This window comes from Chlamydotis macqueenii, chromosome 1, assembly GCF_036417535.1.
Source record: "Chlamydotis macqueenii isolate bChlMac1 chromosome 1, bChlMac1.mat, whole genome shotgun sequence".
NCBI lineage: Eukaryota > Metazoa > Chordata > Aves > Otidiformes > Otididae > Chlamydotis > Chlamydotis macqueenii.
The window spans coordinates 145,782,296-145,799,660 of NC_141556.1; the positions used below are offsets into that span (position 1 = coordinate 145,782,296).

The window sequence follows — 17,365 nt, forward strand, 5'->3', positions numbered from 1 at the left end:
ACGTTCAATCCAGAGCAAATGACTATGGTCTATTTTTACCATCATAAACATGTAAGTAGTTCTGCAATATGAGTTTATTGCTATGTAAATACAAACATGTTTGCAGCATTGGACCAGGAAGAGAACATGTTAATTAAACTAGAGGTCGTAACACAGACAGGTCCTAACACTGATGGAGCCACAGTCTGCGATGTGAATCTCAACAGCCTTCAGCACCCTTTGATTCTGCCACCACGTAAAACAAACGGGAGAAATGAGAGCAGCTGTGAAAGGTTTTTGCAAACCGTGTCCTGTACTTATTCAACACAAATTATTAGCACTGCGAGTATTTGTGATTCCAAAACCAGTGAAATCCTTTTGGTGCCATTTCAACCTTTTGTCCTCAGCAGTCCAGTTCCACAGATGCAAATACATTACATGTTCAATCTTGCAAAATCTACCATAGACTAGAAATACGTATTTTACATGAAAGCCAGGGGTGTAGCACAAGGCATGAGACTTAAAAATATCATTATATTCAAATAAAAACAATTTATGTATTAGAAAAAAAGGTGGAATCATATACCCAAATTCATAGTACTTAGGGCTTTCCATTAATTAAATAAACTATTTTTCACACAAGAAACATTAATAGTTCTCAAGTAGGACAGTGCTTAAAGTCCCAAGGTAATTATATAATTAGTCCTTTTTAGATAGAGTATTATGTCACATGATATTGGAATTGAACAACTATAGTCTCTCAAGTAAATCAGTATTTTGATACAGATTATATGTATTTTTATACTGTCCTAGATACCTTAGTGAACCATTTGGAAGTTTTGACACTAAGGTTCTATTGGATGAAATAACACATGTATTCTGTTAAATTAATTATTAAATCCTTAAATGTCCAATAGCAAACACTGCATTTCATTTTAACACTCGATCTCCACTGGACCAAGCCAATGATGAAAAATAACTGTAACTACTTATCTGTCCATGATCTGTTACCTGTCTGCTCCTTTCCAAAAGGAGCTTCTGCAGCACCATTAGGTGGGGCTCAGTGATCACGGCTGAGAAAGGAACAGACCACCTGAACCATCAAGCCTATCGTCTCCTGTGGCAGGGCAGACCATGGAAGAGCTCTTGACTACCAAACCGACATACCATTCCCACTCATCTCTCTAACTGGCATCTAATTACCTTCCAAGTAGCTTTACATTTATTTTTACTCCCTTTTTCATATTTTTTTCCCCATGGAGAAGGCTTGTGAGTAATATTTTGAAATTAGAGTGCTAAGTTAAGACTACTTTTTATTGACGTCACATCCATTTATCATTTTAGTATATGTAAAGAGGTAACATGGTAACTAGGCTGTGGAAAACAAAGGATGTTTACAGGACTTCAACAAATGAACTACTTTTCACATGATCAACAGAACATGAAAATGTGCAATCTGTGTTGATTTTTGACTGCAAAAATAAAATCCTACACATACAAGAAAAACAAACACACTCTGACTGATCACAGAGCAGTTGCTTAAGGACAGAATTAAATAATCAACATGCACGCACTCACTGGAGTCATCAGTTTTACAGACAGTAAGTCCTGCATGCATCTGTTCAGACTAAATGTAAATCAACCACATGGCTATAAGCTTTAGCCAAGAAAAGAAGTTACTATGATTCTTCCCCTCCCTCACTATTTCCTAATCTTGTTTCTAATCATCTTGTCTGAATTTTTTTAGGTTTCCACATGGAAGAGTTACACTACCATTTATTTCTCCAAGGCTTCAAAAGGCAGGGAAGGAGGTAGAGACATTCAAGGAAGGAAAAAGAAATATCCTTCAAAAACTAGTTCTTAAACAGAACCAGTAAGTATTGGCCACAGTCATGGTTTAAGCACTATTCAATGCTTGTTAGTCCCATAAATCCCACTTCCTTACCAGAGCAGGGCAAGAGAGACTAACTGATAGATGTTATTTATGCCTCAAAGAACACTGTCATACTGCAAACACGTCCGCCAGTCATCCTTGATCAAAGGAAAGCAAAACAGTATTTTTCTCTATTATTGCCCTTTCACTGCAGCTGTTCTATAACTTAAAAAATTATATAAAATTTGACTTAAGCACAAAAAAAATCTAAAGGAAGAGCAAGTTTTAAGAAGTATACAGCAGAAACTAGTTAGGATTTAAATTAATATGAACATTTTACACCCATAAAAGTGAACCAAAGAATTTAGAGAGATGGGACAAAGTGAAAACGAGAAAAATGCCCACAAAGTACAAAGTAAATTTGTGGAACACAACTTCCTATAAACACAATGAAGTCCAGATAATCATCCCTTGTTTGCACATGTTTGGATTAGTATGTATACACTTGCTCGGAAACTGATGCAGAAAGATCATTCAGGGCCATATCAGAGAAACTTAAATACTGTTGTAAACACTTCTAGAACATAGTAATAAGTAATAGCTGCCATGATCACCTTAACCACTGGCTTGAGGGGCACCTTCCTCACTCAACTAAAGATAGATAATTAGCTACACCCTGATATACAGCTTTCAAGTCACTGATTAGAGTAATGATATAGTTCTCCTGGACTTGTGCCAATGCAATGAGAAGACAGATTACTGAGAGATAAATCAAACACCTTTTGAGTAACCACATTTGAATCTAGTTGCCCAACAAGACTAGACTATGCCAATAATCATGTACCTCCATCATCACATTAAAAGGAATTTGTAGCAAGAGGGAAGAGATGCCATCCTTGTACATGTGGCACTGCAAAAACATCACCACTCCAACCTATTAGTGCAGGTTTTGTGGGTAATAAACCCATCAGGGAGGAAGAAGCTTGCACAAATGTTTCATAACCTTGGTCAACTCATCATCTCTGGAAACAGCTCTGTCCTGAGGTATCCTCTGGGATACCAGTTGAGTGAACTCCCAGTTTCATATCTTGTCTTATTTGTAAAAGTAAAACAATTAAAATTAGGAAAACCACAAACGACAACTTAACTTCAAAACAGAATTATAAAATCTGCAGCTTATTCTGGATTTTACACATTTTATTGCAAGTGCATGACAAGTACCCATTTTGGACAGAACTTGCAGTTTTATGCTTGCCTTTTTAACATTTAAATGCACATCCAGGTCAATCTTTCAGAATACGCAGGAGTAGATACCTTCCACGAAAATTACTGCATGAAAGGATGCAGCAGATATATTCTTACTGCAGTCTCTATTTTGCTTGAAGTGCTGATGAATCCAGATTTTCCATGGCTGGGTCTCTTCACAAGGACTTCAGTATCCCTTCCTTCCTCTGAATCTTGCCCTGGTATCCAACTGAAAATTGAAGTCAATATATTAAAAACATACACTTTGCAAAATAAACACTTCAGAGCACTTGTGCTGCTGTGGCACTTTGTAACATTACAAGAAAGCACAGAACAAAGCAGAACCCACTGTAAAGAAAATCAGTGATGTAGCCAACAAATCACAGGGTTCTTTCAAGGAAACAGACATTGTGTTATCTTAAATCTCACACAAAATTAAAATTATGTGATAAGCATCCTGTGCATTCTGAAATAAACAGTATAACAACACAAATGACAGAACAGCATAGTGGGATGGCAAGGAACACAGGAAAACAAAGTAGTGTAAATCTGCTTAGACCTGTTTTTCCAAAGTTAACTGACAAGTTGAAGGAGGAAAGTTCAGACTGGGCTGAAGCAGGAGTCACTGCAAATGTCAGTGAGGACTGGGATAACTTATACACAACAAGTGTCTGAAAAAAAGTATCAGTAAAAATGGAAATAACATTCAGCTTGTAAAATCCACAAGTTTCTTCTTGGCAGTTACAAAAAAGCATTTTATGGAAGGCAAAAAATGGCAATAAAGCTAAAATAAGTGCAGCACTTACTGAAGCTAAATTGCAAATTCTTTCCCAGTGAAGCAGAAAAACATACTTTGATCTCGGGAGAATTCACCTGAACTTAGTCAATCTTGAAGATGGCAGTTACAGACTGCAATTCAGCCATATTCAGACACTAGATTGAGGACGTATCTTTTACCTTCCTTAACCAACCCTCTTTCAGAATTCAGAACTGCAGCAAAATTTGTAAAGAGCTAAACTGCAAGATGGCACAGCTTGTCCAATAACTAAGCAGCTTCCACTTTAAACTTTTTCTTACTTTAATATCTGAACTGTACTAAAGTTTCTCTCTCTGATAAGAGATTACCTTTCCTTACAGGGAAGGCAGCATCTAGGCAAAATCCCAGATTTTAGTGTCTTGTAAACTATATCTGCATTTAATTAACTTGTTTTAAAATAGTCTTTAAGCCTCACTATTATACCAAGTAACAAATTCAGCACAGCACGATTATTGAAATTTACAGAGTTAACAGGACAAAAAAAAAGCCCGTCATTCTTCAGCCTTAGAATTTGGAGCAGTTAAATAGAATCATACAAGAGCCAGGCCTTAGTTTCATCAGGCTCCCTTAATGATACACTGCGGGTATTTCATGCATTAAATACACAGCATTCTTCCTTGTCCACAGAAACAATGTTGTCACTTTATGGATTAATATAGTTTGTATAGGAGAGGTAAAAAAACCTACTATGACTTAAGCAAAAGTACAGAATGGAAGAAAAATTTTAGGTACACTTTCAGCTGTGTATTCTTCATTATGTATAACACCCGCTAAAAATAAAAACAAGTCCTGCATTACTGACGCTTAGAAAGTTTTGACAGTACCTTTGCCACATCCTAACTAATTTTTAAGTGTTACAGGAACACAAGCAAGATGTCTCTAGACAAGGAACTCCTATCAAAACTAAGGAAATTTTATCTAATTACACTTTTACAACTGGCTTCTCACTACTGTACTTGATAGCATACTATATAAAAAAAAAAAAACAAAACAAAACTTCTTTGTCAAGAATTCAAGTCCTCCAAGAAAACTGATGAATGCAAGAGCCTGCTTCACCAATGGAAGTGTCTTTTAGTAGGACGCCCTTTTCTCTTAAACGTTCTTTGCTCACAGATAAAGATTAACTTGTCAATATTCCACAACTACCTAATCTACTAATATTGTTTAAACCAAAGCTTTATTTAAAAGTAAAAAAACCTACCACATTTACATGTCTCATCCTAAGCCTAATTCAATTTAAATAGTTTTCTTTCATTTTGTTCACACTCTATGACTTTTTCTCCATGAGAACAGTGTACAACACCCATGTTTTAAATGAAATTCAAAGGCATGACCCCTTCTGCTTAATGAAACCGGTCTTACTGAACTGAAGTGGTTTTCTTCAGAAAGCATGGAAAACGACAGAAAGCAACCAGGATGCTAGCAAAAGAAAATACACTACAAACACTTACCATTGATCTTTTGCATGCAAAAAATGTCATTTGCAAACTCCTACAGTGTCCTTCCCTCAAGCATTGTTTAGGGCTTTTGTTTTCCTGTTAGATTAAAAATAAAGCATTAAAAACTTAATGGATTTCTGCTGCTTGTGAAAGAAAATACTCCCTCGAAATACTTCTGACAAGGTTTACTCGGCATTTTGCTAAGGTACAATAACTCACGCTTTTTTTTCCCGAAGTTGTAATTTCTTACCCTGCTTAAAAGACGAATTAACAGCCTTAAAAGGAACGAAGTAACAGCTCCTCTCCCCCTAAGGGCCGGATCATGCCAGCGGGAGGCCGCTGCTCCCCACCCAGCGGCAGGCCCCCGGCACCAGCCTTAGCCTTTCCCCACCAAAAGCCGCCCCCACCCCAGCAGAAGCAGCAACGACGCGGGGTCGGGGGCTACAGGGCCCTCTCCCGGGAGAGCGGCAGCGCTCACCCGCAGGACGCAGGGGCTCTCCAGCAGACACTGCCGCAGATCCTCCCTCACCCCTCCGCAGGCCCGCCCGTCCTCCTCCTTATCCTCGTAGTACTTGGGCATGGCGGCGAGGCCGGCGCTACGCCTCGCTGCGGCTCGCAAAGACACCACTGCCGATGGCCGCCGCCATCTTGGTGCGCCCCTAACCCCGCCGCCGCTTCCGGCGGGGGGAGGAAGGGGCGGGGGCTGCTCCGGGAAGGAAACCGAGGCGCCTGCGCTACCGACGTTGCCGGAAGGTGCTGGGTGGCGGCGCCGGGGGAGGTGGGGGTCGCGCCGCGGACCCGGGCGGCAGGTGAGGCCCCGTCCCCTTGTCGTGGGCTGGGGCGCGAGCCTGGCCGTTGGTGGGGAGCGACCGTTGGGAGGCGGGGCGAAGGGGTTGGGCGCTTCCCGCTGAGGTGTGGCTCCCGCTGGGAGGGCGGCGGCAGTTTGCGGGGCGGGCGCGGGGATCGCTTCGGGGGGTGCCGGGCTGGTGCGGGCTAAACAGGGAACGGGGAGGCCGGTGACCCCCCTCCCGACCCTGGCTGCGCGCTCCGGCCTTTCGCCTCCTGCGAAGCCCGTCGGCCGTTAAGGCCTTGGATCACGATTGCAGGGAGGCCTGGTGCCGGGAAAGACCGCACGTCCCGAGGGGTGGGGGGGGGGCTGAAGAGATGGGGCCGCAGGCATGGGGCCACCTGCCAGGCGGTACTGGGAGCAGAGTTGCCTGCTCTCCGTTGTCCCCCACTTCCCACCTCCCCAACAAGAGTTGCCTGCGAGTGTCATAGTTTATACTTGTGCGTAGTTTTTGTAAATTCAGTACCGCAGCTGTGGCCTGCGTCACGTAGTTTTACTTTGAGTCCTTGTTATGTGCAAAACCAAACGCATCTTTTGAAATTCCTTATTAGCAAGATGCTGCCAACCACATCACTTAATTCGCGGAGCCAGGGCAACGGGGCGCTGAGCCCCAGGGATGCTGCGAGGCATACAGCTGGAGCAAAACGCTACAAGTACCTGCGGAGGCTCTTCCACTTCCGACAGATGGACTTCGAGTTTGCTCTTTGGCAGATGCTCTACCTGTTCATTTCACCACAGAGGGTTTATAGGAACTTTCACTACAGAAAACAGACAAAGGACCAATGGGCAAGAGATGATCCCGCTTTCTTAGTACTTCTTAGTATCTGGCTCTGCGGTGAGTGCTGGGGAACAAACAGCATAAAAGAGAGAGAGGGGAAGTTTAGGGTTGAACATTTATGACCCTTCTAATCACACACACAGACACAAAAAAAGGACCCATCCATTTAGATTGTCTTTTAATCAAAGCAGAATAGGAAAAAAATGGCCTAACCTTTTGGAAATTAAGGTGGGAATTAGAAAACCGAGGAGGCATAATGTAGTCTTGAATTATCTCTCTGTTGCAACTCACTTTCTGTTGCATTTCAAACTGTGTAGTTCCCTGCAACTTTACAGACAGTAATAAAACCCTGTGCCACACAGCAATGCTCTAGTTAAAAAATACTGAAAATTTGGTTTATTTGAACATCACAGGTAAAATACTGCTTTTACAATAAAGACCCTAGTGAGATTGCGTATGTTGCAAAAGTCAAGCTATAAAGTGTCTCATGTAATTTTTAAACTGAACTGCAAACGCAATACATGTTATCCTAGTTGTCTTCTGTTGCATAGCATGTTGCTGATAGTCATGTCAAAGCTTTTAACTCTGAAATAAAAGTATATATTTCCACAGGCATGATTTGGCTTAACAAGAAGCCTTTATAAAACAAAGAATATTCTACTGTAGCATTGTGTGAATTTTTAAAAAATAGCTTGAGTGGAGCAATACAATTTGCTGTTATATCATTAAGCCCGAGTACAGATGGATGTTCTCTAATCTGTTAAAGGGATTATATTATGAATACATTGCATTATAGCTAGTATTTGCTGGAAAAAAAAATGGGCTGTTGGACTGAAAATGTCGGGGGGAAAAATAAGGAAACTGGAGATTTCACAACAGTATACTCAGAAAAAGTATTGTTTTAAGATCTCATGCTTTCTTTTTCACAGTTAATTTTAATAATCTTTTTCTCCTTTCAGTGTCTACTGTAGGATTTGGATTTGTGCTGGACATGGGTTTTTTTGAAACAATAAAACTGCTACTTTGGGTTGTATTCATAGACTGCGTAGGCGTTGGCCTCCTGATTGCAACTCTAATGTGGTAAGTACTGATGTCTGAAACCGAGTTCTGTGTTGCTGTTGGAACACCCATAGTCCTCTGCTGTTTGCAAGACACTTGGTTCTCTGGGGCAAAATTATAAAGTATTTATTGACTATAGCTTTTGTGCCATTGTGGTTAGTGTTTCAAAATTTTGCTTTAAAAAAGAACACTTCTCTTTCTTTACTATTTCCTGCAAAAGACGAACATTCAGAAAGTATTATGATGAACATTTTAGCCTGTTTTCTTTCTTCTTGAGCTGATTATTCTTCAGCAATAATACCAAATAAAAAAGTTAGTGATCAAAACAGAATTATTCATTGCTTATTTTGGCTGAACAGCTTAAGTGATGTGAGCCTGAGGATGATTATGTTTAAGTAGGGCAACACACAATTGGCCCATGCTTCCTGCTGAAGACTTTCTCCATTGCCATGACAAGCAACGCCTGTTCTATTTCATGCACGTTGGCTTTGTTACGACTCGTGGGAGTCACTGCCGGTTTTATTCTGTAACGTCCAGAGACTTACAGAAGGGGGGAGGCAGTAGCAAGTCAGTTTATAACCGGGGCTTCAGCACGTTATAGAGGCGTCCTGCACCAGCAAGGAAACCATGAAGCAACAGGAAGTCACTGTTTCTGTGCGGTGGCAAGGTGATTAGGACACCAAAGGAAGAATTTCTTCTTTACCAAGGACTTAAGGAAGCAAGGGCACTTAAAAGAGTTCTTAGTAATGGAGCTGACATCTTAAACTGATGTTGATCAGAAAAGGGATACATTCCTCTCAAAAAGTGACCTTGGGAACTCTCGCTTGTAATTGCAAAATTCAGGATGAGGCACATACATACCTTTCATCTATCAGCTACAGTTCTTGTATCTGCCCTTACTCTTCTGTCTGGGACAGCAGCCCATGAATTGCTTGGGGAAGAACATAGGGTGATGCTTCCCGCTTATCCTCCAGCAATTTGTGACTCTGGGTGCAGTCTCCTGAACCAAAAAGACTTCAGCACCTGCTGTTTTTTCTCTGTCCTTTAGTCAACTTCCTGCAGGCCTAAACACCCGCCACCTGGCTCCACTTTGGTTCAAGTCCCTTTTCCAGTGCAGGCTCACCTTTTTTCAAAAGCTTCCTCCATTCTTAATGAGTCTAAACTCCTTCTTGCCTTGCTTCACCTTGCACCAAGGCTCTGCCTTTCTGGTTCTGCCCTTGGCACAAAAAGCATGACAGAAAAAGCTACCGTGAAAGCTCTGGTCTCTTAACTTCTTATTTCTCAATATACATTGGCTTCTTGTTTCTCTTCTAAATGGGATAAATTTTCTGATGTCAACAGAACTTCAACTGAAGAAAACAAAATCTCGAGGCTTGTTCCGTAGTTGTAACAGCCTGCAGCACGCGTTCAGTTAGCACTGCTTCTCAGTAAGAATGGGCTCATTTAAGAGTGCTAGCCCACCCTCTTTCTGTCCTTGCAGTGTGCCATTTCTGCAGAGATGAAATAACCCATCTCTGTGCCTGGTGTCCTGGTTGTGTAGAAGCACTTCTCTGAAGTTATCTCCATGTGTGTACAAACAAAAATGGCACAGTGCCTCAGAACTTGCAACTGCATTGATAAATTGTAGCACTGATGTATTTTTAAAAAAAAAAAAAATTCTGGCTCTGTATTACCAGCAGTGTATTTTAGCTGTCTGTTGAATGCAAGGGCTGTAGTTACAGTTTTAACAAAAAACGTTTTAATGGTAGTCTGGTCCGTGTAATTCTTGCATATTTTTCTCCTAGATAGAAGAAACTTTGTCGAGTTACAGAGTCAGTATCATATATGAAATGTACTATCTCAAACCAACATTTTGTCAGTCAGCTTTATAGATTCACATTAACAGCATTTTCAAATATCTTTTCATGTAGGTTCATTTCTAATAAGTACTTGGTGAAGCAGCAGAACAGAGACTATGATGTGGAGTGGGGATATGCCTTTGATGTTCATCTGAATGCTTTTTATCCACTTCTAGTCATTTTGCATTTTATCCAGCTGTTTTTCATCAACTGTAAGTAGAATATTTGTGCTCTTTTCTTCAACATCTGGCTCTAAACAAACAGCTGAGAGCAGTTGTCTCTTTCAGATGTCATCATATCAGATTCTGTCATTGGGTATTTTGTTGGGAATACACTATGGCTGATTGCAATTGGCTATTACATCTATGTGACATTCCTAGGATACAGTGGTGAGTAACGGCAACTTCTTTTCTATTTGTTTGACTAAAAACAAGAGCTTGATTTCAGGCTAAGAATTTTACCTTAATCTATTAATTTGTAAAACAGAGGCTCAGCTGGGCATTGAAGTAATTCTTTCTTCATGGTAAAAGAAGTTTGATAGAAATTTACCAATCCATGTTTCCAGCTGGATGGACATCTTAAGCAAAGAATTTATTTTCTTCACCATAACAAGTTCCCTTCTTGTATTTAACCTGTAGCACCACAATTTGTTCTTCTTGTTCCTCTGTAAATCCACCTCAAAATGTTTGCACTGGATAAAAATTTTGTTATGAGTTTAAGACTGTAGTTTTAGGTAAAACAGTTTCCCAGGGCATTACCTATACCAGTTAACTCAAGTACTCCTTAATCTGTGATGATGGCAGGAAGAGCAGGGCAGAGATGGCAAGCCTGCCCTTCTAAGACGGCTGGCAGAGCAGTACTATTTAATTGCTATCTTTTCCCCTGAGGCCGTTCTCCACCAAGCACCTTTTTTGAAAGAGCACTACTTTATACTTGCTTCTTGTTGCTTCTGTTTCAGCATTGCCCTTTTTGAAGAACACAGCTATTCTTTTGTATCCATTTGCACTTCTCATCATGCTCTATTTGATCTCATTAGCCTGTGGATGGAACTTCACCAAGATGCTTTGTTCCTTTTATAAATACAGAGTGAAATAAAACCAGGACTTCATATATCTAATGTTTATTTTGTTTTTCTTAGCTGTCTTGACAGTAAAGAAAACATTAAGAACATTTTGTAAATGGTTGTAAATTTCTTTATTGTAGATAACTGTGTAAAAAAATTTGAAGTGTCTTTTTTTTCTATTAAAATATTTACAACAGTAAACATGTTAGCAATTTTGTTCAAATACTTTTGCAGTACATTCCTAAAAACAAATTATTTGTACATCTTTGTAGCTTAAATTTAACTGCAACAAGTCTATTTAGCATAACTCTTACTGCAGATATTTTGCACATACTGGCATAAGCTCTACATTATGAGGGTTTTAAGTGACACCAAAAAGCAGTTTTACTTAAGAATAATATTGGGATACCTTGCCTTGGAACGGTGTGAAAGTATGGATCTTAGTGTTGCGATGGTGAAGCAACAACTGTCTCTAGATACAGAACTGTCCCTTCCTTTTATGGAAGAACTTTTAATGACTACTTGAAATACACACGGACAACTCTGGCACACAGAAGAAACAGTGATGAAAGGCACGATTAACATGACCCATATCAGGCTTCCAAATATAGCAGCAAGTTTTTAAACCCAATCTCTAGAAGTCCAGTGGGTGCTATTACATCCACCATTATGAGTGGCAAGTGGCAGGTCAGTGAACATGGAAGGAAAGTACAAATTGATTTTGGCTACAAGGGTGAGCTTGTGGCAATGCCTGCAGGTGTTAAGTCCACAAGGCAGGAGTATAAACTGACCCTCACAAACAACACCTTCTGGAAAATGAAGATGACAACTTTCCAAAGCAGAGTGTTCAGTATGAAACATGAGCACTAGGATTCCATTTCCAAAACAATGCAAGAGTAAACAGGTTACAGTAAGACTTATTATTTCAATACTAGAATTTGATCTCTAAGGAAAACCTATTTATCTTAAAATACCAAATATGCTGGCAGTGCATCTTACAGTACTGTGTGTTTCAGCCACTGTTAAGGCTTGAAGAGAATTGTGTTCCCCTCTCAGCAGCTGCTGAGCAACGTTCCCTGTGTAACAAGGAAAGCATTGAACTGCTGATCCACAGAAGGCGAAGGATTCCAGTGAGGACCTGCTCCCACCTGGCTAACAGCACAAGCTCCTGTCCTGCAGGCAGCTGCAGCTTAACTGTACACCTTTTTCCCAACAGGAATCCTAGCGCCAGTGATCACTCACTTCAGTTCAACAGTAAAAATACTTCATATTTAGCGCCCTATAGTGCGATACCATTGAAATCAGTTAAGGAATCAGGGCCTGTGTACTTTCCCTTTAGACATATCAAAGTTTGTCCCCTTGAAAGAAGGGGGACATCATCATCATCATTCTCAAAACTAAGCTACTTTAAGTTCTAGCTGCTCACAGCAGAAATCAGAAAAACCCTTAAGAGAGAGACCGCTAAGGTCAGAAAAGCAACACTCTCAAAGCCTAGTTCATCAGGTCTGTGTGGAGTGTTTTTTACATCAGCAATCAATGCTAGCCTGAAAACACCAGTTGTTTAATAGCCTTTCAGCATTATGCTGGTGATTGTAAAGAGGGTTTAAAAACATAAGGTGTTTTTTTCCCCTTTCTACTACAGTTAGTTACTTGATTCAGCTTTTTCAGAATACATCCTTCCTAATAAGAAAAAAAATACAGAATCTACAGTTAATTTATTTCAGGGGAGCAAGGTTTGAAGAGATTTCTTTTTTTCCCCCCACAAAGCTGAAGTATTTTCCAAGTTGGAAGCAAACTACAGTACTTAATTTGGAGCAAATATTTCCAACAAAAAAACAGAGATTACTGTAATTATAATATACTTGGAAAAAAAGGTAGCAAAAACGTTACACAGTTGTTCAGTTTTGCCAAAAACTAACCACACTCCAGCCCATTCAAGGAATGATGTATCACATGGGCAAAGTATAAATTGCTTTGCTCTAAACTGGCTCAAGGTATTTAAAAACTGCTTTTGAAAGATAAGATAAGCAGAAGAGTCCAGTCTCTTTTTGGTCCATGAATCATATGTATATCTGTTTGATTTTTTTCTAAGCCATCTTTCAGTTAAGAAAAAACAGGTGTATCTATAGGAATATTTTCTATCAATGTAAATACATGGCTGAGATGCCTGCAATAGCGCAAAGCCTTATACAGCGCTTTAGAAACGCTCTTAAAAAAAATTAAAAGTGCTAATTTGGGATCACATCCTGTTCACATTATTTACAAAGTTTTCAGCAGGACTACCTAGTGAATGAGCAGAGCAAGATTATACTGACAGTCTTGTACTTCCTTGGTCCAGAGCAATCCTGACCAGCTCAGCATCCAGTATAAGAAATCAAGAATAACTGACCCCGATAATGAAGGTTTCTGGTAATGCCTTTGGTTTCACAAAAGTTCTCTTTTCTGAAGCTTTAACAGCACAGAAGGAGCTAATAGGATCATAGGGTAATGCAGGTTATTTTGAAACGCTTTCCATTATTTGATTCCTGTAAGATTCAGTGGCCTACAGGGGATTTTTAGGGTCACAACAAAAATAACTTGAAATTAAATAAGTGTAGGAAAAAACGCCCCAAAATCAGATAATAGGTTTAAGATGCCGAGGAACTCTTGTGGTAATACTGTAACTTACGACTGAGACATGTAAGAGACACCAGCCTCTCTGGAGTATACCCCGTCATAAACAGTGCCCAGGCTAATGACTGTTGAGCCAAAGCGTTCTCATTTCATTGTAATTCCAGGCAGGAGACTTGCACCACGTTAGCCTGACTTGGGGACTGGCTTTTGAAAGGTAGAAAGTCCAAAATAGCTGTCCACAGGGATAACTGAAAATATTTTCACTGCTTTTTCTGTATCTCAGCAAAATTTCCAAGCAAATTCACAGTACTACCTGATTACATCAGGTCTGAGTTTACCTCAAACTACAAAAAGTAATTTATATTAATGTGGCACATTTATTTAGAGAGCTTATAAACTCAGGAACATTTGAAGTGTTAAAGCAGTCCAGAGTATTTCCAACTCCTGCTAGTACAATGTAATAAAAATGCAACAGTCTTTAAAAAAAACCCCACATATTTTACCAAGCACTAGTTAATTTGTTGTCTTTGATAAATTTCATCTCAACATTTTTGAAAACTAAATATACTGTTAACCAGAGTCCTGCAATCAATGTGGTAATGGTTCTATATACTCTGATATATTAGCAATGATTCATCTTAACTACTGTGAAACATCAGGAACAGTGATGCTTTGAGAACAAAATAAGCACACAGCTTTCTTAAATAAGCGGTACCAGTAAACTTTTGAACTCATTGAAGTTGAAAGTCACTGTCAGCAAAATGACTTACATTAAGAAACTGCAATCTAAATTGTAATAAATAGCTATATCTTAAATTACTTGCATCATTCATTCACAGGCACAGCTGAGAAGAAAACCTAAATACTTTCTTAGACCTTTGCTAGCTAACGTCTGATAAAAAGCCATTGCATGGCAATGATTTGATGGCGTGGCATTATCCAGATAACAAACTGGGCTGTGGCAACCACAATAGCCTAGATTCACACAGTATTCTGAGCCCATTCCCCCATGTTCCTAAATCCAATAATAAAATCTATTTATGAGGCCAGTGCTCAGCTTATGCCCACAGTCTCCATGGGCAAGATGAGCTTTCCAGCAACATTTTATTTACACCATCTGATACGATCATAAAGAAAAGTAAAGAAGGCCTGTCTGGTACCTTTCTGCTTTTCTTCAGCTTACACCACTCAGTCTAAACTGGTCATATCTCTGTATACAAATCTTGTTTTCCCTGTGTCCCCAGACTACATAGCTAAACCAAAATGACTATGGTCTGTAGAAGCAGTTAAGCTCTTACAACTTGGAATACTGCTGAACTGTCAAAGCTATGACACAATTTTCCAACAAGGCAGAAGAAAAGACGGGCTGACTCTATATCCCAGTGGTGATGGCTTTCAGCTTGCAGTGCTGAAGGATGGTTACTTCAGGATAGTAACCATCATGTTTTAGGCTCCTGCTCCTTATAAATATGTCATGAAAAACAGGCCAAATCTATTAGTAGAGCTTTCATGCTGGAGATATTAATTCAAGATCCTCGCTCTAGATCACGGATCCCACAACAGGTTTTGCACATCTGTGCCCTGACCACAAGGATGTTGGGGATAACAGAGGGGTTTTTTTTCCACAGGGAAAATTAGGCCAACTTTTGAGATGTCAGTTCCAGGAGGTCAGTTCACAGCACAGCTGAGAATCCCCAAGCCAGGGTAGGTGCCTCCTTCCAGTGTCAATCAGGCACTTCATTCCTATTAAACAGAGGATTTTCTACCTCTCTTCTTCCTGACCATTTCTTATGGGGTAACTTAAAATCTTTCCATGCCTGTGTCCTTATGCATAAGCATGTAAGCAGAAGGACTCTTAAGAGCAATGGCAGCATTAGTACTGCAACAATTCTACTCTGAATTTAATCCAAACCACTTTCTGTTCCTGACCAAGTTTCTGATTCATTTAAGATCACTGTTGCTTCCCTTGAAACAAAAAGGCAGGGTACTAACTGGAGGCCAAATACAGTTCCTATTAAAAGTTAGTGCGAGTTACTACACCCATCAATAAAGGAGTCAAACTGAAACCTTGTTCTTGAACAATGGAAGAAAAGAAAAATAAACCGTAACCACTCACTGTAATGGATCTAAAATAAACACAGCAATAACAGAACTTTGTAAAAGGAGACCTCTGTAGATCAAATATATCTAATTCTTTTGATAAAAGGTAACCTCTGTCACTCCAAAACAAATCTGGAGAATGATTTTTTTTCAGTACAGAAAATGAATTTGTCCAGGCTAGGAAATGTCTACAAATATTTTTAGAAAGAACTGTTTGGAATAAAAAAAATTCTTCTAAAATGCAATGGATTCAATCTAAAATCACTGCAGATTTAGTACATAATATGAAACGACATTTCAGCATGCTTTTATGTGGCTACAAACTGTACATAGTGGAATTTCATAGCCCCAAAGAATAATGCTCTTCAGAACTCTGTTCATGCCTCTGAACATCATTCAGATTCTGTGTACAAAATTACGTAATTTAGAAACTTAATCTAGGTTTTTAAAACATGGCAGTATACTTGAAATATGGTATTAATTTATGTTTGCATCGCCAAAGAAAAATGTAGAAAGATAACTTAAACTAGAGAATTCATAAAAAAAACTATATCAATTTAAAATTTTACTGCATAAAAATATGTACTTTTCAAATTATTTTAATAAATTAAATATCCCTAACATTTTTAATATATATCCCTGACAGTCTATAAAAGAGGGTTCTTGTTATAGAAAATAAATGGAACTCCGAAAGTACCCCCTTCATAAAACATATTTAACAATAATTATATTTTTCTTCTTCTTCAAGGAATGTAACAATATGTACAACTTCTCTACATTACTATACTATCAAAATAGTACAGGTTAAGCGTAGCAGGGTTCTGTAACCATAAGATGGTAAAGTCACATTAAAGCGGAGGACAATTTAGGCCTCAGATGAACGCTATCACTGTGGAGCATCAGCTTCTGGATGGATCAGATACGAAGGGGTAAATACAATCTTCTCATCTACAGTAGATTTCACAAGAGGTAGAGTTCAAGTGAAAATGAAAGAAATTTGGAATAAGGTGCATGCTCAGTATTTTCAATTCGTGACTTGCTAAGGATGTCAGATTTTATAGGAAAAGTTTTCAAGGATTCTTTCTTTTTCCTCTAAAGTAGATCTCCATGATCAGTTTGTAATCTTTTTAATATGAATCTGAAATAGAGAATCAGAAAAAAACAAAGTCATGCCTTAGGGTATTACATTTCTCAGTAATAAGAAGCAACTGTTTTCAGCATTAGCCAAAATTCTGTGCTTTAATACACCAACAGAATGAAGAAATCACACATTCGCGCATTTTGTATTTAAAAGGTTATACCACCTCTCACCTCATTCAGAATTGCCCAAACTGCTGAATTTTGTATCACTGAAAGCCGGAATGATGAAATAGGGTTTAGGCTGGGGTCAACTGTTCCTTCAGCTACACCATTTTCAAATTTCCCTGCAAAATAAGCAAAAGTATATCCTCAGTTAACTCCTGTTCAACAAACTAAAGTACAAAATCTGTGTTCAGAAAAACGTATCTGTAGTATCAAAATTCACAGGTGAAACCTATTTCTGGTGGTTGTAGGGTTGACTGGTGTGATTTCCGAAACAAAAGACAGACCATGATTTTTGATATCAGATCCGGCTCTGCAGCAGCAAACACGATGGGGCTTATCATCAGAGCACACCGATCTGAACAGGATTACATGTAAGAACAAAAACTTTGGAACTGTCTAAGGGTATGAA

General features: G+C 39.2%; 3 protein-coding genes across 8 annotated transcripts in view; 1 reads left to right on the top strand and 2 right to left on the bottom strand.

Annotated features, from left to right (window-relative positions):
- Positions 1–3,028: 3,028 nt before the first annotated feature.
- On the bottom strand, positions 3,029–6,019 carry COA5 (cytochrome c oxidase assembly factor 5). The gene is made up of 3 exons (XM_086769240.1): positions 5,832–6,019; positions 5,366–5,449; positions 3,029–3,326 (listed from the first exon to the last, which is right to left on the bottom strand). The coding sequence occupies exons 1-3, from the start codon at positions 5,931–5,933 to the stop codon at positions 3,285–3,287; spliced, it is 228 nt and encodes a 75-aa protein (XP_086625366.1). The 5' UTR covers positions 5,934–6,019; the 3' UTR covers positions 3,029–3,284.
- Positions 6,020–6,057: 38 nt separating this feature from the next.
- UNC50 (unc-50 inner nuclear membrane RNA binding protein) lies at positions 6,058–10,987 on the top strand. Of its 2 annotated transcripts, none has more exons than XM_086769230.1 (6): positions 6,058–6,162; positions 6,752–7,035; positions 7,938–8,058; positions 9,948–10,087; positions 10,163–10,264; positions 10,834–10,987. In XM_086769230.1, the coding sequence occupies exons 2-6, from the start codon at positions 6,756–6,758 to the stop codon at positions 10,968–10,970; spliced, it is 780 nt and encodes a 259-aa protein (XP_086625356.1). In that variant the 5' UTR covers positions 6,058–6,162; positions 6,752–6,755; the 3' UTR covers positions 10,971–10,987. The 2 variants fall into 2 exon arrangements, with proteins under 2 accessions (XP_086625356.1, XP_086625348.1); XM_086769222.1 differs by having other exon boundaries at positions 6,067–6,131.
- A 67-nt stretch (positions 10,988–11,054) lies between these two features.
- The window catches only part of MGAT4A (alpha-1,3-mannosyl-glycoprotein 4-beta-N-acetylglucosaminyltransferase A), an 88,013-nt gene continuing 81,702 nt past the window's right edge, over positions 11,055–17,365 (bottom strand). For all 5 annotated transcript variants that reach the window (XR_015261299.1, XM_086769183.1, XM_086769191.1 and 2 more), the window contains 2 exons: positions 16,963–17,075; positions 11,055–16,789 (listed from right to left, as the gene is read on the bottom strand). Coding sequence is in view for 4 of the 5 variants with exons in the window: in XM_086769183.1 (XP_086625309.1) it covers positions 16,763–16,789; positions 16,963–17,075 (140 nt within the window). In the remaining variant the exon portion in view is untranslated. The remainder of the gene's footprint in view (positions 16,790–16,962; positions 17,076–17,365) is intronic.